The sequence below is a fragment of the Thunnus albacares genome, chromosome 23 (genome assembly GCF_914725855.1).
Source record: "Thunnus albacares chromosome 23, fThuAlb1.1, whole genome shotgun sequence".
In the NCBI taxonomy this organism is placed as follows: Eukaryota; Metazoa; Chordata; class Actinopteri; order Scombriformes; family Scombridae; genus Thunnus; species Thunnus albacares.
In genome coordinates, this window is record NC_058128.1 from 1,287,837 (window position 1) to 1,305,000 (window position 17,164).

The 17,164-nt window shown below is 37.7% G+C and overlaps 1 protein-coding gene across 1 annotated transcript in view; it reads right to left on the bottom strand.

Moving 5' to 3' along the window:
* Window positions 1-507: 507 nt before the first annotated feature.
* Window positions 508-17,164, bottom strand: part of tbk1 (TANK-binding kinase 1) — a 20,826-nt gene continuing 4,169 nt past the window's right edge. The window contains exons 4-21 of the mRNA XM_044343124.1: window positions 15,586-15,715; window positions 15,236-15,417; window positions 13,637-13,797; window positions 13,425-13,535; window positions 12,695-12,874; window positions 12,370-12,566; window positions 12,221-12,279; window positions 11,930-12,021; window positions 10,215-10,316; window positions 10,025-10,103; window positions 9,713-9,834; window positions 8,217-8,293; window positions 6,384-6,423; window positions 6,161-6,262; window positions 5,941-6,037; window positions 5,293-5,393; window positions 4,045-4,116; window positions 508-2,387 (exon numbers count right to left, since the gene is read on the bottom strand). Coding sequence (XP_044199059.1) covers window positions 2,348-2,387; window positions 4,045-4,116; window positions 5,293-5,393; window positions 5,941-6,037; window positions 6,161-6,262; window positions 6,384-6,423; window positions 8,217-8,293; window positions 9,713-9,834; window positions 10,025-10,103; window positions 10,215-10,316; window positions 11,930-12,021; window positions 12,221-12,279; window positions 12,370-12,566; window positions 12,695-12,874; window positions 13,425-13,535; window positions 13,637-13,797; window positions 15,236-15,417; window positions 15,586-15,715 — 1,944 coding nt within the window. The 3' untranslated portion in view covers window positions 508-2,347. The remainder of the gene's footprint in view (window positions 2,388-4,044; window positions 4,117-5,292; window positions 5,394-5,940; window positions 6,038-6,160; window positions 6,263-6,383; window positions 6,424-8,216; window positions 8,294-9,712; window positions 9,835-10,024; window positions 10,104-10,214; window positions 10,317-11,929; window positions 12,022-12,220; window positions 12,280-12,369; window positions 12,567-12,694; window positions 12,875-13,424; window positions 13,536-13,636; window positions 13,798-15,235; window positions 15,418-15,585; window positions 15,716-17,164) is intronic.

Genomic DNA, 17,164 nt, shown 5'->3' on the forward strand with positions numbered 1-17,164 from the left:
TGGACTCGTGTTCAAAATCTATGATAGTCTGTCAAAATCATCTAATACTAAATGCACAGTATGAAATAAGACATTTGTTGATCTGTTGATTGATATTTTCAAAGATGTAAACATTGTCTTAACAGTTACGTCGGTTAATTTGTATTGTTGAGTAAAAAGCAGTTTGTGACCTTTTTTCTGTCCGGATCGGACGACTAATAGTGATTTTCTTTATTTCAGACCAGAATAGATATGCAGACACTCCAGTGTACAAAGAATAAACTTGTCTTCTTCTGTGGTTTCTTGCACAGACAGTTACTGGTGACCGAACAACGACTTTCCAGTCCACAACAACGACTTTCCAGTCCACAACGACAACAACGACGACGACGATGGATCGTATTTCTCAACTGAAGGTAAAAATTCACAGTTTTCATACGATGAAGTAAACTTTAAGGGCTTTGACAGACACCAACTGACCCTTTAGGTTATTTACCACATGAAACAGTGACACACTGAGGCAGCAGCATCTTTGATAAGGTATTTATTTATGTACAGTCTACAGTCATTGATCATTTTGAATGCTGATTACTGACCGAACAGAACATCTAACGAGACAAAGATGAAGATGAGCTGATTTATTTAGATCCTTTATTCATGATCGGGGGGGGGGCTTTCTGCATGTTACAAATGCCTGAACTCTGACTTACTGTCCAGAAAAAATACATAACGAGCAAACAGAGAAAAAAAAAACTGATGATGTTTATTATCATGATAGGTCTCCAAGAACATTAAATAATCAAATGTAATGAGCACTTAACTTTGTACTTTAAATTTCCATTAATTTACCCATTAACTGTGACTTCTGGTGCCCTTAATGCCATTTTAGGGCATTAATTAATGGAAAAATGAAATGGATTGTATCATATTAAGGTATTTTTGATGGATTATCTGCCAATTTAAGGGATTTTTAAAGGTTAACTAAATAACATGAAAGCCATCCCTGCAGGTTTTATCCTTAAAATATATTTTAAATGAACTGAAACATTTATTTAATTTAAATTTAAGGTACAAATTAAGTGGTACCTGTGATGTTACTTTTTAAATTTTAAGGGGTTTTTTGATGCTTTAAAAAAAAAAAAAACTTAAATCCATGCTGAAAATCCATCAAACACCTCTAAATATATTACAGTCCAACCACTTAAAATACCCGTTAATGATCCTTAATTTATCCCTGAAAACACACCAAACACTCTAATCTCATTCTCAATCATTTTGGTTAAATTAATTGATATGTTAATTGATTGTTGATTCAAGTAAAAGTCCTGCAAAGTTTTTTAACTTTTCCATATAGGTGAGAATCCAGGAAGTTCACCACAAATTTGGGTTTAATTAATGGATAAATTGAATAATTATAATATATTGAGGCATAGTTGAAAGGTCTGGTCAGAGGTTTATAGACCCGTATAATGTATAAACCATCCCTTAATTTACAATTAAGAAGAAAACTAAGTGATAAATTTCACGTTAACCCAAGTTTTGAATGAGTTTTCAGCCTTTAAATCATTAAGAAAACTCATTAAAACCCTTCATTTAATATCAGGGATTAAAGAAAGACAAAGTTTATGAGCCTGAGAACTTTAAGCTCTGTATTATCCATTAATAATATTATGTATTATATCTTTACTCCATTACTTAACCGCATTTGTGATGAACCTCTGAATTTGGTATCAATTTTTTAAATCATTTTTAAAGTAAAAATTAATGGACACGTGTAACGTTATTTGGTAGATTTTAAATAGTTTGAACACCTTTAAAAACCTTTTAATCCCTGCAGACAATCCATTAAAAACCTCTTCAAATATAACAAACTATCTGGACAAACCTTTTAAATATCACAATAAGATAAAATATCATTACTTTGCAGTAGTTTAAACCAAAATCCCTTCACCTTAATAACAACTTAAACTCCCCATTAACGGATTTGTCAAATATTATATTTTTTAAATCAATATGTCAATTAAGGGGGAAGTCATGTATCCTTTAAAATGTACTTGTTAATTAAAGGGTTTAGACCTTGATGTAGATGAAAGTGTTGTGTTTTCGGGGAATATTAAAGATTAATTTAAGGTATTTTTTAAGGCAGTCTTGTTGCTCACAGCTCTGTGTTCCTTCACTGGTCATCAGGTAAAAATATCTTGAAGCGTTTAAAGCGTCTGAAGCTGTTTCTAATGCGTTCATTAACAGGTCCAACTGACAGAATCATACAAAAAGCTCCATCTTACATTCTGACAATATTTACAGGATAAACACAGAATATGTACAACGAGCCAGAAACCTTCAGAAGTCTCCGATTCTGTCGACGTCTTTAACCCCTCAAACCGCCGTCCAGCGTCAACGTGCCGAATCTGCAGGAGAGACGTCACATGTTAACGTTTCACATCCTCTGAACGGTTTAAAGGAGCAGTTTCTTGTTTTAGCCGCTCGGCTAGCTTAGCACAAAGACTAGAAGCAGCCTGGAGAAACTAATCCACCTTCAAACAACTGCAAGTCTGATTTACATGTTTATTGAACAGGTGCAGACAAACAAGAGTAAAAAAGTCCTGAACTTTTCACTTAAGTACAATTAATTTACCCTTAAACGTACAATATGTAGTTTCAGCCGCTAGGCGTCTCAATCAAAACAATAACAACAGACAGAGTGTGATGACGGTGTGAAGCAGCAAGGGATCATGGGAGTTGTTGTCTTCGTTGTTAAATAACCAACTAAAATCCTTCTTCCGGTTAAAAGATATATGTAATTATTCCACATTAAAATGTGTAAAAACAACTAGACCTGTGTTATATATGTTGTTGAGTTGTGTACTTACATTATCCCAAATGTTTCCAACAATGTTCAAACTCAGAGAAATCTGTAATTTAATCAAAGTAACGGACCGTTTCATTTGGTCGCCTGTCGATGGCGTCATACCTCCTCTACCAAAGAGTAAACACGCACCAGATGCATACGGCGGCGCTGTGTTTGTCCGCTACAATGGCGTCTACCAAAGAGTAACTTACACACATACAAGATAATACATCGGCGTTGTGGTTGTTCCACACAAACTGTTATAAACGGACTTTTATTCAGTTTTAAGACACATTTTCATGATAAATTTAGGTGGTTTTTAACTATATCTTTTAGCCGGAAGAAGGATTTTAGTCATTGGACGTCTGGATCTTAAGTTATCAGAGAAATAAACTGGACAAACGTTAGCAGCAGCTCGGCTAACAGCCCCTCCAGGAAGTCCGGTGGTCACCAAACATCATCGGAGAAATATTGATTTTTTTTTTTAGGTAAAACGGCTTTAATTAATATTTTAATGATTTTAATCTCCGGGTCCGTTTGTTCTGGAGAGGAGGAGACCTCTGCGAATGATGAACACTGGAGTAATCCTATCCCGCTGAAGCTGCTTATTTAACAACGAAGACAACAACTCCCATGATCCCTTGCTACTTCACACCGTCATCACACTCCGTCTGTTGTTGTTGTTTTGATTGAGACGCCATGTTGTGCGTTTAAGGTCTAAAAAAATGTATCAATATGAACTTTTACCTTTAAATGAGTTAATTTTTCAGTTGTGGTTGATGACTGTTACCAGGTAAATGTTACAGGGTTGAACCCAAATTTAGATTTATAAATGAATAATTAATGGCTTAAATGTTTCAATTAGCATGAAAATTCATTTTGCTGATATTTGATCAGCTGTAAAGGAGTTAAGTCCCTTAAATTATGAGGAAAAATATCTTCATTTAGCCCATTTATACCTTAAAGAAAAGCCATTAATTCTTCCGTCTGGTTGAATCGATGCTATTTGTGTTTCACTCTTAAAAATCTCCTCATGAATTTATCAAAGTAATTAAAAATGTTTGCTTTAATGTAACATTTACATTTTATTTGTCATGTGGATTCAGTGATATTTTAACAGTTTCCCCCTGCTTCCAGTGTTTGTGCTAAGCTAAGCTAAGCTAACATACATGGATCTGACTGGTTTCTACTGGTTTCCAGTAAAAACACACACTGACCTCTCTAAGAAGTGGTTGTTCTCTGCCAGCTCTTTCACCACTCCCTCCATCTCCTCCTTCAGTTTCTTCATCCTGGAAAAACAACAACAACAACAACAACAACAACAACAACATGTTGACGTTCATTAATCAAACATCAGAGTAACGTCGACACTCATTAAAGTCTGAACATTTGAAACTGTGACCATTAACTATTAAATTAATCAGCAACTACTCTGATTCATCATTTTGAGTCATTTTTTATGAGGAAAATATTTAAAGCTGCAACAATTAATCCATCAGTTGATACTAAATTTCTCTGATTGCAGCTTGTTAAATATGAATATTTACTGGTTTATTTAGTCTCTGTGACAGTAAACTGAAGATCTTTGAGTTGTAGATAAAACAAGACATTTGTTTTAATTAACTGACATGTCATGTATTAATTTCCAGTTGACTAGACTGTTGTAACGCTGGACTGACAAAGCAAACGCTTCATAAACTCCAGAACGCTGCAGCCAGTATTAACCATCACTCCTGTTTTAATCTCTTCACTGGTTCCCAGTAGAGCAAAGAATTGAATTTAAAATACTTCTTATGGTTTTTAAAGCTATGAACGGCTCCCACCTACGCTGCTGACATGCTCTCTGAATACACACCAGATGGACCCCTGAGATCATCAAATAAAAGGTCTCCTCACCATCCTAGAATAAATACTACAGCAGCTCATGGTGCCTTCAGCCATGATGCTCCTACTCAGCTCTGTTACAACAGTGTCTTCCTTTAACAGCAAACTAAAAACATCTTTTAGTTTGGTTTATGGGTGAAACCTTCTTTTTAGAAACAGTATTATTATTGTTATTGCTTTTAACAATGATAATGATATATATATATATATATTTATACTGTCTTATATGTTTTTATTTATGTAACATCATATGTTCTATCTTATTTATTTTATATATGTAATGTTACTGTAATATATTTGTTATGTATGATCTTTACTTGTTTTTAAGCACACTGAGTTTACGCCTGCTGTATGAAATGTGCTATATAAATAAATTTGACTTGACAAATTAAATGATAATGAAAATAATCGTTAGTAGCAGCTGTAGATACACATCTGTACGTTTAGTTTTTACTGTATAAAACTCAGCTGTTCATTTATCTAATTTAATAGTGTTTAATTATGTAAAACATCTATTTTTAATTTCCTGAAAGCAGTCTGGCAGGTTTGATGATGATGATGATGATGAAGAGGAGTCTTACCCCAGCGTCATCTCCACCAGCGTGTTCTGACTCAGGTAGGCCTGAGGTTTCATCCCGCTCGACACCAGAGGAAGAACCTTCTGAGGCAGCTGTTCCTGCAGCTGGAAGCACAGTTTCTAATTAGCAACAACAACTTCAGGATCCAGGACCAGCTGAACCAGGACCAGCTGAACCAGGACCAGCTGAACCAGGACTAGCTGATCCAGGACCAGCTGAACCAGGACCAGCTGATCCAGGACTAGCTGATCCAGGACCAGCTGATCCAGGACCAGCAGCACCTCCTACAGGTCAGTCCTGGAACAGCATCTGGTTCTGATCAATCAGCTGTTCAGCTGTCAGATTGGATCAAATCTTGTTCAAAAGAAAAAAAAAAGGATTCTGGAAACGGATTAGTTCATTTAATCCGGTCTTGGTTTTGATCCGGATCAAACCTTTTAGTAGGATTAAGAAACCTTTGATACTCAGGATGATCCTGATCCAGCAGAAAGATTCAAGAACTATAAAACTTTAAAACTACATTTCTATCATGTAGTAAATACACGTTACTGTTAAATCTTTGAACTTTCAGCTTTATCTGCTGCAATAAATACAAAACAAAACGATAAAATGAATGTTGGAGGTTTGTTGTGTTTGTTTGTTGTTGTTTACCTTGATGGCTCGCTCCATCAGCATCGTCACCTCCTTCTCGATGTTGATCAGCTGACCGGAGAGACTGAGCAGCTGCTTCCTCACGTGATGAACCTTCCTGCAAACACACACACACACACACACACACACGATGCTTCAACACACTGTTCACTGTTCACACGGTCGCTAAGCAACCGAGAGGTTTATCAGCGAACACTTCCTGATCAACACTTCCTGTTACCTCATCCACTCCTCGCTCTTGGAGATGAAGAGACGGTATTTCATGGCGCACTCCTCTGTGAACAAAGATCTGGCTTTACTGGCATGAAGGACCAGCTTCTGTCTGTCAGAGCAACAACAAACAAACAAACAAACAAACAAACAAACAAACAAACGCAGGTTACTGAGGGTCAAACCTGACAGATCAGACTCACTGATATCTGCTGAAAACAATCTGAACGTACTTGTCAAACTTGTGGATCTGCTCCTCGTTGTACGGCAGACCTGAACACAGAACATCAGAGATTAGTTTCATTCATGAAAAACTAACAACTACTAGAATGAAATAAATAAACATTAAATATATTAGATAGAAGTAGGGATGCACCATATTGGATTTTTTGCCGATATCCGATATGCTGATATATGAACATATTTTTATTCCAGCTGGTTGAGGAGACTATTATACATGCAAGCATAGATTATAATAAATATGATCAAGAAAGACAATATATGAAGGAAGAACTGAGGAAGACTGGAGTTCAGGAGCTCAGCATTAAAACTTTAATGAACCTGCCAAGTGGGAGCAGCAGTAGAGTTTTCATTGAGTTCATTAGACAGACAGGATTAATGTGCAGGATTTAATCTCTGGTCCACACTCCGGAGCAGAAGGTGGCGGTAATGCACCTAATACGCTGGTTGACAACCACCGTTATAAACCAAAAAGAAGTTTTTTCCCCCCCAAACAGAGTGGTACATCCTGTCAGCTGAGGTGTTTCCTATCTGTGCAGCCGAACTCAGCAGCTCCTCAACGGACTGTTTCATCGTGACGGTCCCGGTGTTTCCTCTGCAGGCTGCACTTCACTCAGCTGCTTCTTCCCACTTTAACCTGAACAACAAACCGGGGCTCGGTGCTCCGGTTGAATCCACACGGAGAGCCGAGAGGCTAACGTTAGCTGAGAGGCTAGCGGAGCGTTAGCCGCAGCATGACCGGAGGGAAGCACAGCCAGCTAGCCTCCGCTAGCAGCAGCAGGTCTGACGGGCAGCTGAGTGAAGTGCAGCCTGCGGAGGAAACACCGGGACCGTCAGGATGAAACAGTCCGCGGAGGGAAACACAGTCAGGCGGCGGAGGAGAAGGCGACATATCGGCCTCTCATAATCAGCAGGCAGAATTCATTTCAGCCGATACCGATGACGTGCTGATAATATCGTGCATCACTAGATAGATCAACATATTCAACTTTATAAAGAATTTAACACAACTTTTGTTTATGTTTTTACAACATTATCTTCAGAAACTCCAGGAGCCAGACGCATAAAACCGACGCTGCTGCTGTCGTTACTGTTTATATGGACGAGATCTAATACAGCCTGCTGTTCATATCAGACATTCAGAGATATCTGTGTGATTGATCGGCTCCATGAGGAGGATATCTATCGTCTGTTCACAGCTGTAGATGCTGTTATTGAGCTGCATACACTACTACAACTCTTTCATTCAAGTGAAGAGAAAATGTGTTTAAACTACAGCTGAACGGTTTGGAAAAATATCTAATTGTGATTATTCTGACTGATATTACAACTGTGATATGATATTAGAGGGAATGATCGTTCTTACATCATTATTCTCATTATCATTGAAAACATATTAAAATAATTATGTTGTGATTATTGCGGGGAAGATGTTTCCTTCAGTCTGTAGAATATGACGTGTAAGTCGCCTCTAACAAACATTGTGCCTCCTGTCATTTGAAAATTGCAGTCGGCCATATTGTAATGATAAAATTTCAATTAATTGTTCAGTCCGAGTTCAAACTTTTGACTGGTACTTTATGTATTTAGAAACTGCTCAAAACTCCTACAGTGTCGGTGTTCACTTTGACTCTGAATGCAGCACTTTTTATTCTTGGTGTCCCACCTGAGAACATACCAGATGATGATTTTGGTTATTTAATAAATAAATTAATGATATAATATAATAAAATAACTCCTGGTTGAAGCTGCATCTCTGTGCTTATTTCTCCTCTAACATACTATATTTTGTTCATAAACTCTCGTCAACAGGATCATCAACTCACGTCGCTCTGCTTTGTCCTTCTTGAACTGCTGGTAGATCGCTGTGATGGCGTCCAGCAGCACTTTGATTTTCTCCACACTGCAGAGAGAAACTGATGGTGAAACACTGATCATCACATAAACGCATCACATTACTGTTAGTAAAAAAAATACTCCATTACAAGTAAAAGTCCTGCAAGAAAAACCCTCCTGCAGTAAAAGTACATAAGTATTATGAGCTTGATGTAGTTAAAGTATTGCAGTAAAAGTACATAAGTATTATGAGCTTGATGTAGTTAAAGTATTGCAGTAAAAGTACATAAGTATTATGAGCTTGATGTAGTTAAAGTATTGCAGTAAAAGTACATAAGTATTATGAGCTTGATGTAGTTAAAGTATTGCAGTAAAAGTACATAAGTATTATGAGCTTGATGTAGTTAAAGTATTGCAGTAAAAGTACATAAGTATTATGAGCTTGATGTAGTTAAAGTATTGCAGTAAAAGTACATAAGTATTATGAGCTTGATGTAGTTAAAGTATTGCAGTAAAAGTACATAAGTATTATGAGCTTGATGTAGTTAAAGTCTTGCAGTAAAAGTACATAAGTATTATGAGCTTGATGTAGTTAAAGTATTGCAGTAAAAGTACATAAGTATTATGAGCTTGATGTAGTTAAAGTATTGCAGTAAAAGTACATAAGTATTATGAGCTTGATGTAGTTAAAGTATTGCAGTAAAAGTACATAAGTATTATGAGCTTGATGTAGTTAAAGTATTGCAGTAAAAGTACATAAGTATTATGAGCTTGATGTAGTTAAAGTATTGCAGTAAAAGTAGTGGTTTGGTCCCTCTGACTGATATATTATTATATATGACATCATTAGATTATTAATAGTGAAGCATCAGTGTTAGAGCAGCATGTTACTGTTGTAGCTGCTGGAGGTGGAGCTAGTTTACACTACTTTATATACAGTTAGCTAGTTTAGTCCAGTGGTTCCCAACCTAGGGGTCGGGCCCCTCCAAAGGGTCAGCAGATAAATCTGAGGGGTGGTGAGATGATTAATGGGAGAGGAAAGAAGAAAAAACAAAGTTCTGATACACAAATCTGTTTTCAGTTTTTGGACTTTTTCTCTAATCTTTGATTTTTGCTGAAATATTGGATCATTTGAACATTTATTGAAATGAAAGCATGTGAGAAGTTTAGAGGGAAAAATCACTATTTGGTGGAGCTGTTAACAACTCATAGACATGTGAAATGTGACCCCGACTACACACTGCTTTTTGTAAGACGTCAAAAGACAAAAAGGTTGGAAACCACTGGTTTCATCTTTAACAATGTGTTGTATTTTAAAAGCTTGTTATATTATCCATTGTGTCAAATCTTCATCTGAAAAGTAACTAAAGCTGTCAAATAAATGTAGTGGAGTAGAAAGTACAATATTTCCCTCTGAAATGTAGAAAGTAGCATCACATGGAAATACTACTGCTGCCTTCGTGTAAACACACACACACAGTCTTACTTCCTGTCCTCGGGGTGAGTTCCCACTTGCTGCGTCCAGCCGTCAGTCAGCAGGTTTCCGGGAAGAAATTTACTCTTGATGTCTTGTGTTGTTCGTTCGATGGGCTCCAACGAGCCGGAGATCTGCACAGAAACACACAAGACTCCAAGATGACTGAAGAAACCAGAAAATATCCACATTTAAGAGGCTGCAATCAGAGAATTTGGACTTTTTCTTTAAAAAAATGACTCAAATCAATTATGGGAATAGTTGCCGATTGATTAATTGATTAGTCGATGCAGCTCTACTGTAAACAGATGAACACGGACTCACTCTGAGAACTTTCTTGTGCATGTCTGAGATCTCGTCGTATTCTGACGACAGCATGTTCGCCTGCATCAGCACCTCAAACCTGCGCAGGAGATCATGTGACATCAGTCATGTGATATCAGTCTCTGCTTCACACTGTGATGGTGTTGTTGTTGTGGGTTCGTGTGTGTGTGTGTGTGTGTGAGCGACTCACAGCTGTTCGGTTTTCTCCAGGATCTGTGTGCAGTAGTTACACAGATGGAAAACCTCTGACTTCTTGTGCAGAATCTCGCTGTAGTCCTCCTTCATCAGCTCACTGATCAATACACAGATACGATCATTAACACATTAACACAAACACACAAAACCAAAAGGCACAGTTCTTAACCTGTGAATCCTGTAAAAAAAAAAAAATTTTAATTTTGATGAACGAACATCTTGATTCAGTTCCAACATAAATAAGGACTGTAATGGGAAATTGCTGATGACTCAATAAACACACAAAGAGAGCATTGTCAGGTTATGAAATAATGTAATCAAATAATACAATCAGAAGTATAATGCATCATAGTTCTGGAGACAAAGATACCACCTAGCTATCTTTTCTTTGTCTGAAAGGTTAACCAGTCCCTTAAATACTGCTCGTACAGAATTTAAGACATCTGTTTACTAACCTTACAGGTCAGCAACCCTCAGATAGAAACATGAGTCAAAAGTTCAGCTAACCTAGGAACAGACTTTCTTCACGACCATATATGACAGTACATAAGCACCAAGTAACATCACTAAATAACATTACTACTATATTAAATTAAGGACAAACCACACTATCCTCTAAAGCTGATCAGTTTTACACATAAACATCTACATAACTACAGTTTATCTTATCACTGGCTCAGGTAAAGGTATAACAGAATAAACTTAACTGTTAGACACACAACTGCCTCATCTTACACAGCAAAGAACTAAGTTTAGAATAGACACAGCACACACAAACTAACACTAAACTGAACTGAAACACTGTCTGAAACATGTATGATATATTGAAGAAATACATCAAATGATAACCTGTTATTCAGTTTTCTTTTACAGGACGTAGCTACATAAACAGCTAAACGTAGCCTAGCTTAGCAGAGTAGCAGTGACTCAGTTCATCATTCGGTGTGATTAAGTTTCAAACACTTATTTAAATGTATTTATTTTAAATGAACCTGTATATATGTTACATATAATATACTGTACAACACGCAGCAGTGAAACTGAGTTGGACGCTAAATGAATGCTAACTGTTACCTCAACATGCTAACATGCAACAGTAGAGCTCTTTGAGGCATATTTGTGATTTTGGGCTGAATAAATAAAATTAACATGACAACAAATATAATATTGTGTGATAAATATCAGTTTGTCAGCATCAGATGTTTGTTAACGTGTCGACATGCTAACATGAATCTAAAGCTCAAAGTTCAGTGTAGCGCTGAGTCTGAAATGTCCTAAAATGGCCACCATACGGAGGAAAACCTTACAGAGTTAAATTAATCAAAATACAAAAACAAAGAGGTAAAAAAGGTCAAAGAAACAAATTCAATTAAAGGTTAATTATATACACTAACTAGGACTGAAGATGTACAAATGCTTGTGTGAAAAGTTAAAATGTTTAGTTACTGAAAACATGATGAAGTTAAAGTGCAAAAGAGGACAAGCAGGATACTTTATCCTAAATAATTCATCATTTTGTTTGGCTTCAGGATTTTTCCTTCCAGTCAGTGAAAAGGAAAAACGATGTTTATATAACTGGAGACAAACAGGAAGTGAACCACATCCGAACAGATCTGCTCTCTGAGTCATTCGAGCTTCTGCCTGCAGGATCGTTTTTTATTCACTTTTCACCTCGTTAACAAACACTCAGAGCGTCTGATGTCAACTCACATTAAACCACGAACTCCTTTTCGCACCAGTTCCTGATAAACCAGCAGAGACTCTGACGTTTTCCACAAATGTCCCACGTCACCTGCAAAAGTCTGAACAATAACAACAACAACAACAGGAGAGTCAGACGTTAATAAATATGACAGTTTCTCATCATCCTCACAACTAAACTACATCTTAGAGCAGCAACTAACGACTACTTTTATTATCTATGTGTGTAACTTTACTAAAATTAAACCCCAACTGTCTACATTAAGTTCTCCTGTTATGAGACTTGGCGTCTGTTTTTACCTTTGCGTAGCTGGCGTCCAGGTCGAGGTCGTAGCGAGGCTGGACTTTAGGAGGACTGGCTGTGAAGACAAAAACAAAAATCACATTGAAACGTCAACGTGTTCAGGCTGTTTTATGTGTTTTTTTAATCACTGAGCTGCACGACGTACGGTCTTCAAAGATCAGTCCGACCGTGGCGACGGACTCGCGGCTGACCAGCATGATGGGGTTGTCTCTGGAGGTCTTGGGGAAGGTCTTGGCCTGGCGGTTGGGGTCGAGGACCAGGCGGCGGCCCTCATACAGCAGCTCCTGGTTGTGCAGCGGGATGCTGGTCCTGCGGGACAGCAGCTCCTGGAACAGCGCCGCCCTGTGGACGCAAGAAGAACGTCGAACGTCTTCAGTTTACTGTCATAGAAACTAAAGAAACCAGCAAATATTAATTTAAGAAGCTGGAACCAGAGGAAGGAGAAGAGGAGGACGAGGCGCGGCGCTTACGTGTTGTACTCGTGGATGTAGACGTGGTGCAGCGTGGCCTGCTGCAGGCTGAACACGTAGACGACGGTGCGGTGCAGGATGTCGTTGGTCTCGGCGAAGAACTGGTCGAAGCCCCAACACTTCTCCTGGTCGGCCTCCAGGATGTTGGCGAGCACCGGAGTCAGGAGGCTCTGGAGACCCCTGAAACAGGAAGTAACACAGCTGCACTGACAGGTATATGGATCCGATACTGATTTAATTATATTTGTTCTTAGCTTTACTATAGATTTATTTTATAAGTCATTTTATGACGTTTACAACCTCAAAAATGACTTCAGATAACAGTTGAATAAAGTAAAAAGAGAGATCATGTTCAGGACTCTGAATCCTGTTAAATGAAAATAAACGGCAACATTTTTCTGAACTTAAAAGACATTAAACAACAAAAACACATCTGAGTGAAGCTCTGAATGTAAACACACTAAATTACTCGGCTGCTGTTTTGGTAATAAAATAATCGTCATTTTTTAAATGCACAAAAATTTGCTTCTCAAATGTGACAATTTGAAGCTTTTCTGTGTCAAACTGAATATATTTGGACTTTGGACTGACAAGACATTTAGACTATAAGAAATTATAACTGTTTCCTGATATTTTATAGAGGAAATAATGATTAGTTGCAGCCAGACAAAGCTCTGCAGTGTGTTTCTAACATGCTGAAGTGCAGCAGTCAGCTGGAGGTGAGTCATACTTGGACAGGCTGCAGGAAACTGGCATCTCTGTGCTCCACTCGATCTTCCCGTTCTCACACTTCTGGTGACCTGAGATCGTCCCCGACGGCTTCTCTGTGATGATTTTATACCTGAAAGAGGAACAAGCGTCTCAGTCAGGTTAACGTCAGGTCGGAGGATCGATCTCCTCAGAACGCCGCTAAGCTTCACAACACACACAAGCTTCTCTCACATGACTTCCTTGTTCCTGCGCGGCCCTTCGAACGGTCTGAAGGGGAGGCTGCCGGTGGCGGCGTGGTAGAACGTGACGCCGATGCTCCACAGATCCACCGTGGCGCCGTATTTCTTCTGGTGGTCCTTCCTCAACACGGCGCGCTCGTACATGTCGGGATGCTGCAGGAAAACACACGAAGAAGAGTGACTCTGCTTCACGGGTGGACACTTTCACACCGAGAGACAAACGTTTCCTCAAAATGTCCTCTCAGTTCACTTTTTAATAGTTGAAGAGTTTTAAAACGTCGACGGTAAACTGGAGGAAGTGGAGGTTTAGGGAACATTAAATGTCACAATAACAGTAACAGACTCATGTGAACGTGTGTTTAGGGCAATAACTGACATTATTAGTATATCACGAGAATTATCGTATGAATTATTTATGGATTACAGACACAAAAACAAACAATCACAAGTGAAAACAAGACGTTCAACATACAAACTAAACACATTAATATTTAAATTAATCTGAAATATTTAATTAACACATTACTGTAGTGAGCTCAGTCTGAAAGCTAACGAAGGTCCTGATGTCATAATGAACTAAACGACCCGGAGGATCAGCTGGTATCAACCATGACGTCACAGGAAGTTCAATTAAATCTTAACGAGGATTAATCAACTGTCTTCATCTCAATCTTTCCTTCTTCTTCTTCTTCTTTCATATTTGCAGGATTATTGTGAATCTTGTTTAATTCAACTGGCTCTTGAACATTTATTGTTGTTAATGATCATTTATATTAATACATAGATAGAAATTATTGCCTTCTAAGCTGATATTGATGAATTTTAATGGGCTTGATGGTTTAATTGGGAATCTGTAGTTCAAAGTTAAAAAGATGCTTTTAAACAATAATATTTAACTTTACTTCCTTGATGTTGATTCTACATTAATTCTGTGATTATTATAAGCTTCAATATTAAGAAGAAAAAAGTGATTAATAGTGATTAAACACAGCAAACTGTGCAATTAATTAGTTGATCTTTTTTAAATTGATTGACAGCTTTACCATCACCACAATTTAAATAAAATATAATAACCTCCACATCAAAATATGATTTTATCACGTCTCTCATTTTCTCTCATCTGGACACGTCGACGTCGTCAACAAGCTGCGTTTAATTAAGACACAATAATATTATTTAGCATCACCTGCAGCTTTAGCTGTAAAACCTCTGAACCAATCAGAACAGGAAGAAGCTTCTGAACAGAAACAGGAACTTCATAATTTCATCAGCAGCAGATTGACTCCAGTATTAATCTGAGATATAATTTCAGCTCCTGTTTCTTCTTCTTGTATCTCAATTTTATTCAAATGAAACTATTCTTTGACAACATTTTCTGCAGGTTTATTTTTTACTTTATGTATTAATGGCCCTTAAATCTGTGTGTCTTTTTCCCAACATGGTTCCAAGATGTTAAAAGAAAAACACAAAAGACATTCAGCATAAAACTAAACAATGAAATCCTGCAGCGCAGCCAGAAACTGGAAAGTAAAACAGAAAGTCGTCCAAACATGAAACTAATAACTGAAGTTGCTTTATTTCGTCTCCTCACCAGATATTCCTCGGTGCCGTACAGAGACACGAACTGCTCGTCGTCCTCCAGCTCTCTGGCGGCTCCAAAGTCCGTCAGCTTATAGACAGAGCGTCCGTCCTCTCCGATCACCCGCATGATGTTTCCCGGTTTGATGTCTCGATGAACGATGCCGTACTCTCTCAGGTGGTTCATACCTGCCACTGAAGTGTTTCACACACACATATATCCCAAAAAGTTATAAAAAAAAACGTCGAAGTAGAAGCAAAGATAATTAATTAGAGAATAACAATTAAAACCAGATATTTGATGCAACCAAACTTGAGGATCTTGAGGTTGTTTTTTTTTAAAAGGTGGTAGCTGTTCCTCACCCACATCGTGCAGGACTATGAGGAACTCGTCCTCGGGGAGTCCGTAGGCGTTGGACGACTCCTCTAAGACTGTGTAGAGGCTCCCGCAGGGACAATACTCCATCACCAGGACCTTATGACGGGTGTTGGACTGAGAGGAAGAGGAGAAACATCTTCACACTCTGCTGAGGCTTCATAACAACATCTCTGCTCCACAAAGACAACCACAACGGAGCAAACAACACATTACATTTACTAAAATATTCAAGCTAATATTTGCTAATTAGCACTAAACGCAGAGTACAGCTGAGGCTGATGGGAATGTTGTTGGTTCTGCAGGTAAACGGCCAAAAAAACCAAAGAGTCAGATTAAGTCAGACGACAAACCTGCTGCCCCAAATTTTCAGATCTGAAGTTCGACTCAGGATCTCTAATTAAGAGACTAAAAGAAGAGATGAAAAGTTGAGACATCAGTTACCACGACGATCAATTAAAACTGAAAGAAATCGACCTGTCGGGTGTCGATCTGCTGTCGTATCATCCAAGAAACAAAACTCTTGATTCAACTTTGTAAAACGCAAAAAAAGACGAAGAAAAGAAAGTTTCTGAAATTACAAAACTTGAAATTGAAAAGATGAAAACTAACAAAAAAGTCCAAATTCTCTGATTCAGCTTCTTAAATGTGAATATTTCCTGGTTTCTTTAGTTTCTATGACAGTAAACTGAATAATCCACTGATCAAGAAAATAATCGACAGATTAATCAATAATGAAAATCTTCAGAATTACTGTCAGTGATTACATTTCAAAGTTAAATATTAAGTTGCTTATAAAAACTAAAATAATTAAATTATTCTGCCATCTTTGAGCTTCCATATGCCTGACCAGCTGATGACGCGTGTTCACATAAGACGTGTAAATAAAGAAACGTAGTTCTTGTGTCGCATAACATGTAAAACATCACAAAAAGGTTAAATTCATGATTTATTGTTTAACAAGGATGAAAAAACTAACTGATGAGTTTTAAAGTAAATAAAGTAAATAAAGTTCACAGAGCTGCTAACGTTCAGAGTTTATCACGTCCGTCAGTGTTTATCTTGCTGTAATCATTCCTCCTGTCCCTTCATAATGACCTTACAATGTATTTCAAAGTTTATCTGAAGCTAATATGAAGCTTCAGCGTCCAAATGAGTCAAATCAAGTAGATATCTTTCAACGTTACAGTCTTTTTAGTGCCAAAGTTCCTCTTTTTGTTACTATACTTCCACCTGCAGCTCAACAGGGAAACACTGTCCGAGGAAACACAAAGAGGGAATTTGATTCTAAAAAGACTGTAAATGTGTCAGATATCCACTTGATATGACTAACTCAGACTGATGAAGCTGAATAGAAGCTTCACACAGACTTTTAAATGCATTTTTTTCGCAGTTGCAAAACAGTAAAGTTGCAGCTAAACAATGAGCTGAAACTCGCTGTAAATAGTAAACAGCAGAGTGAGGTGAGGTGTGTCGTCATTTGATCCATCATTACTATAAAATTATTGATTATAGCAGCTTTAAGTTTAAGATTAGGTTCATGTTTAGAGGGTGGGAAATGTATTT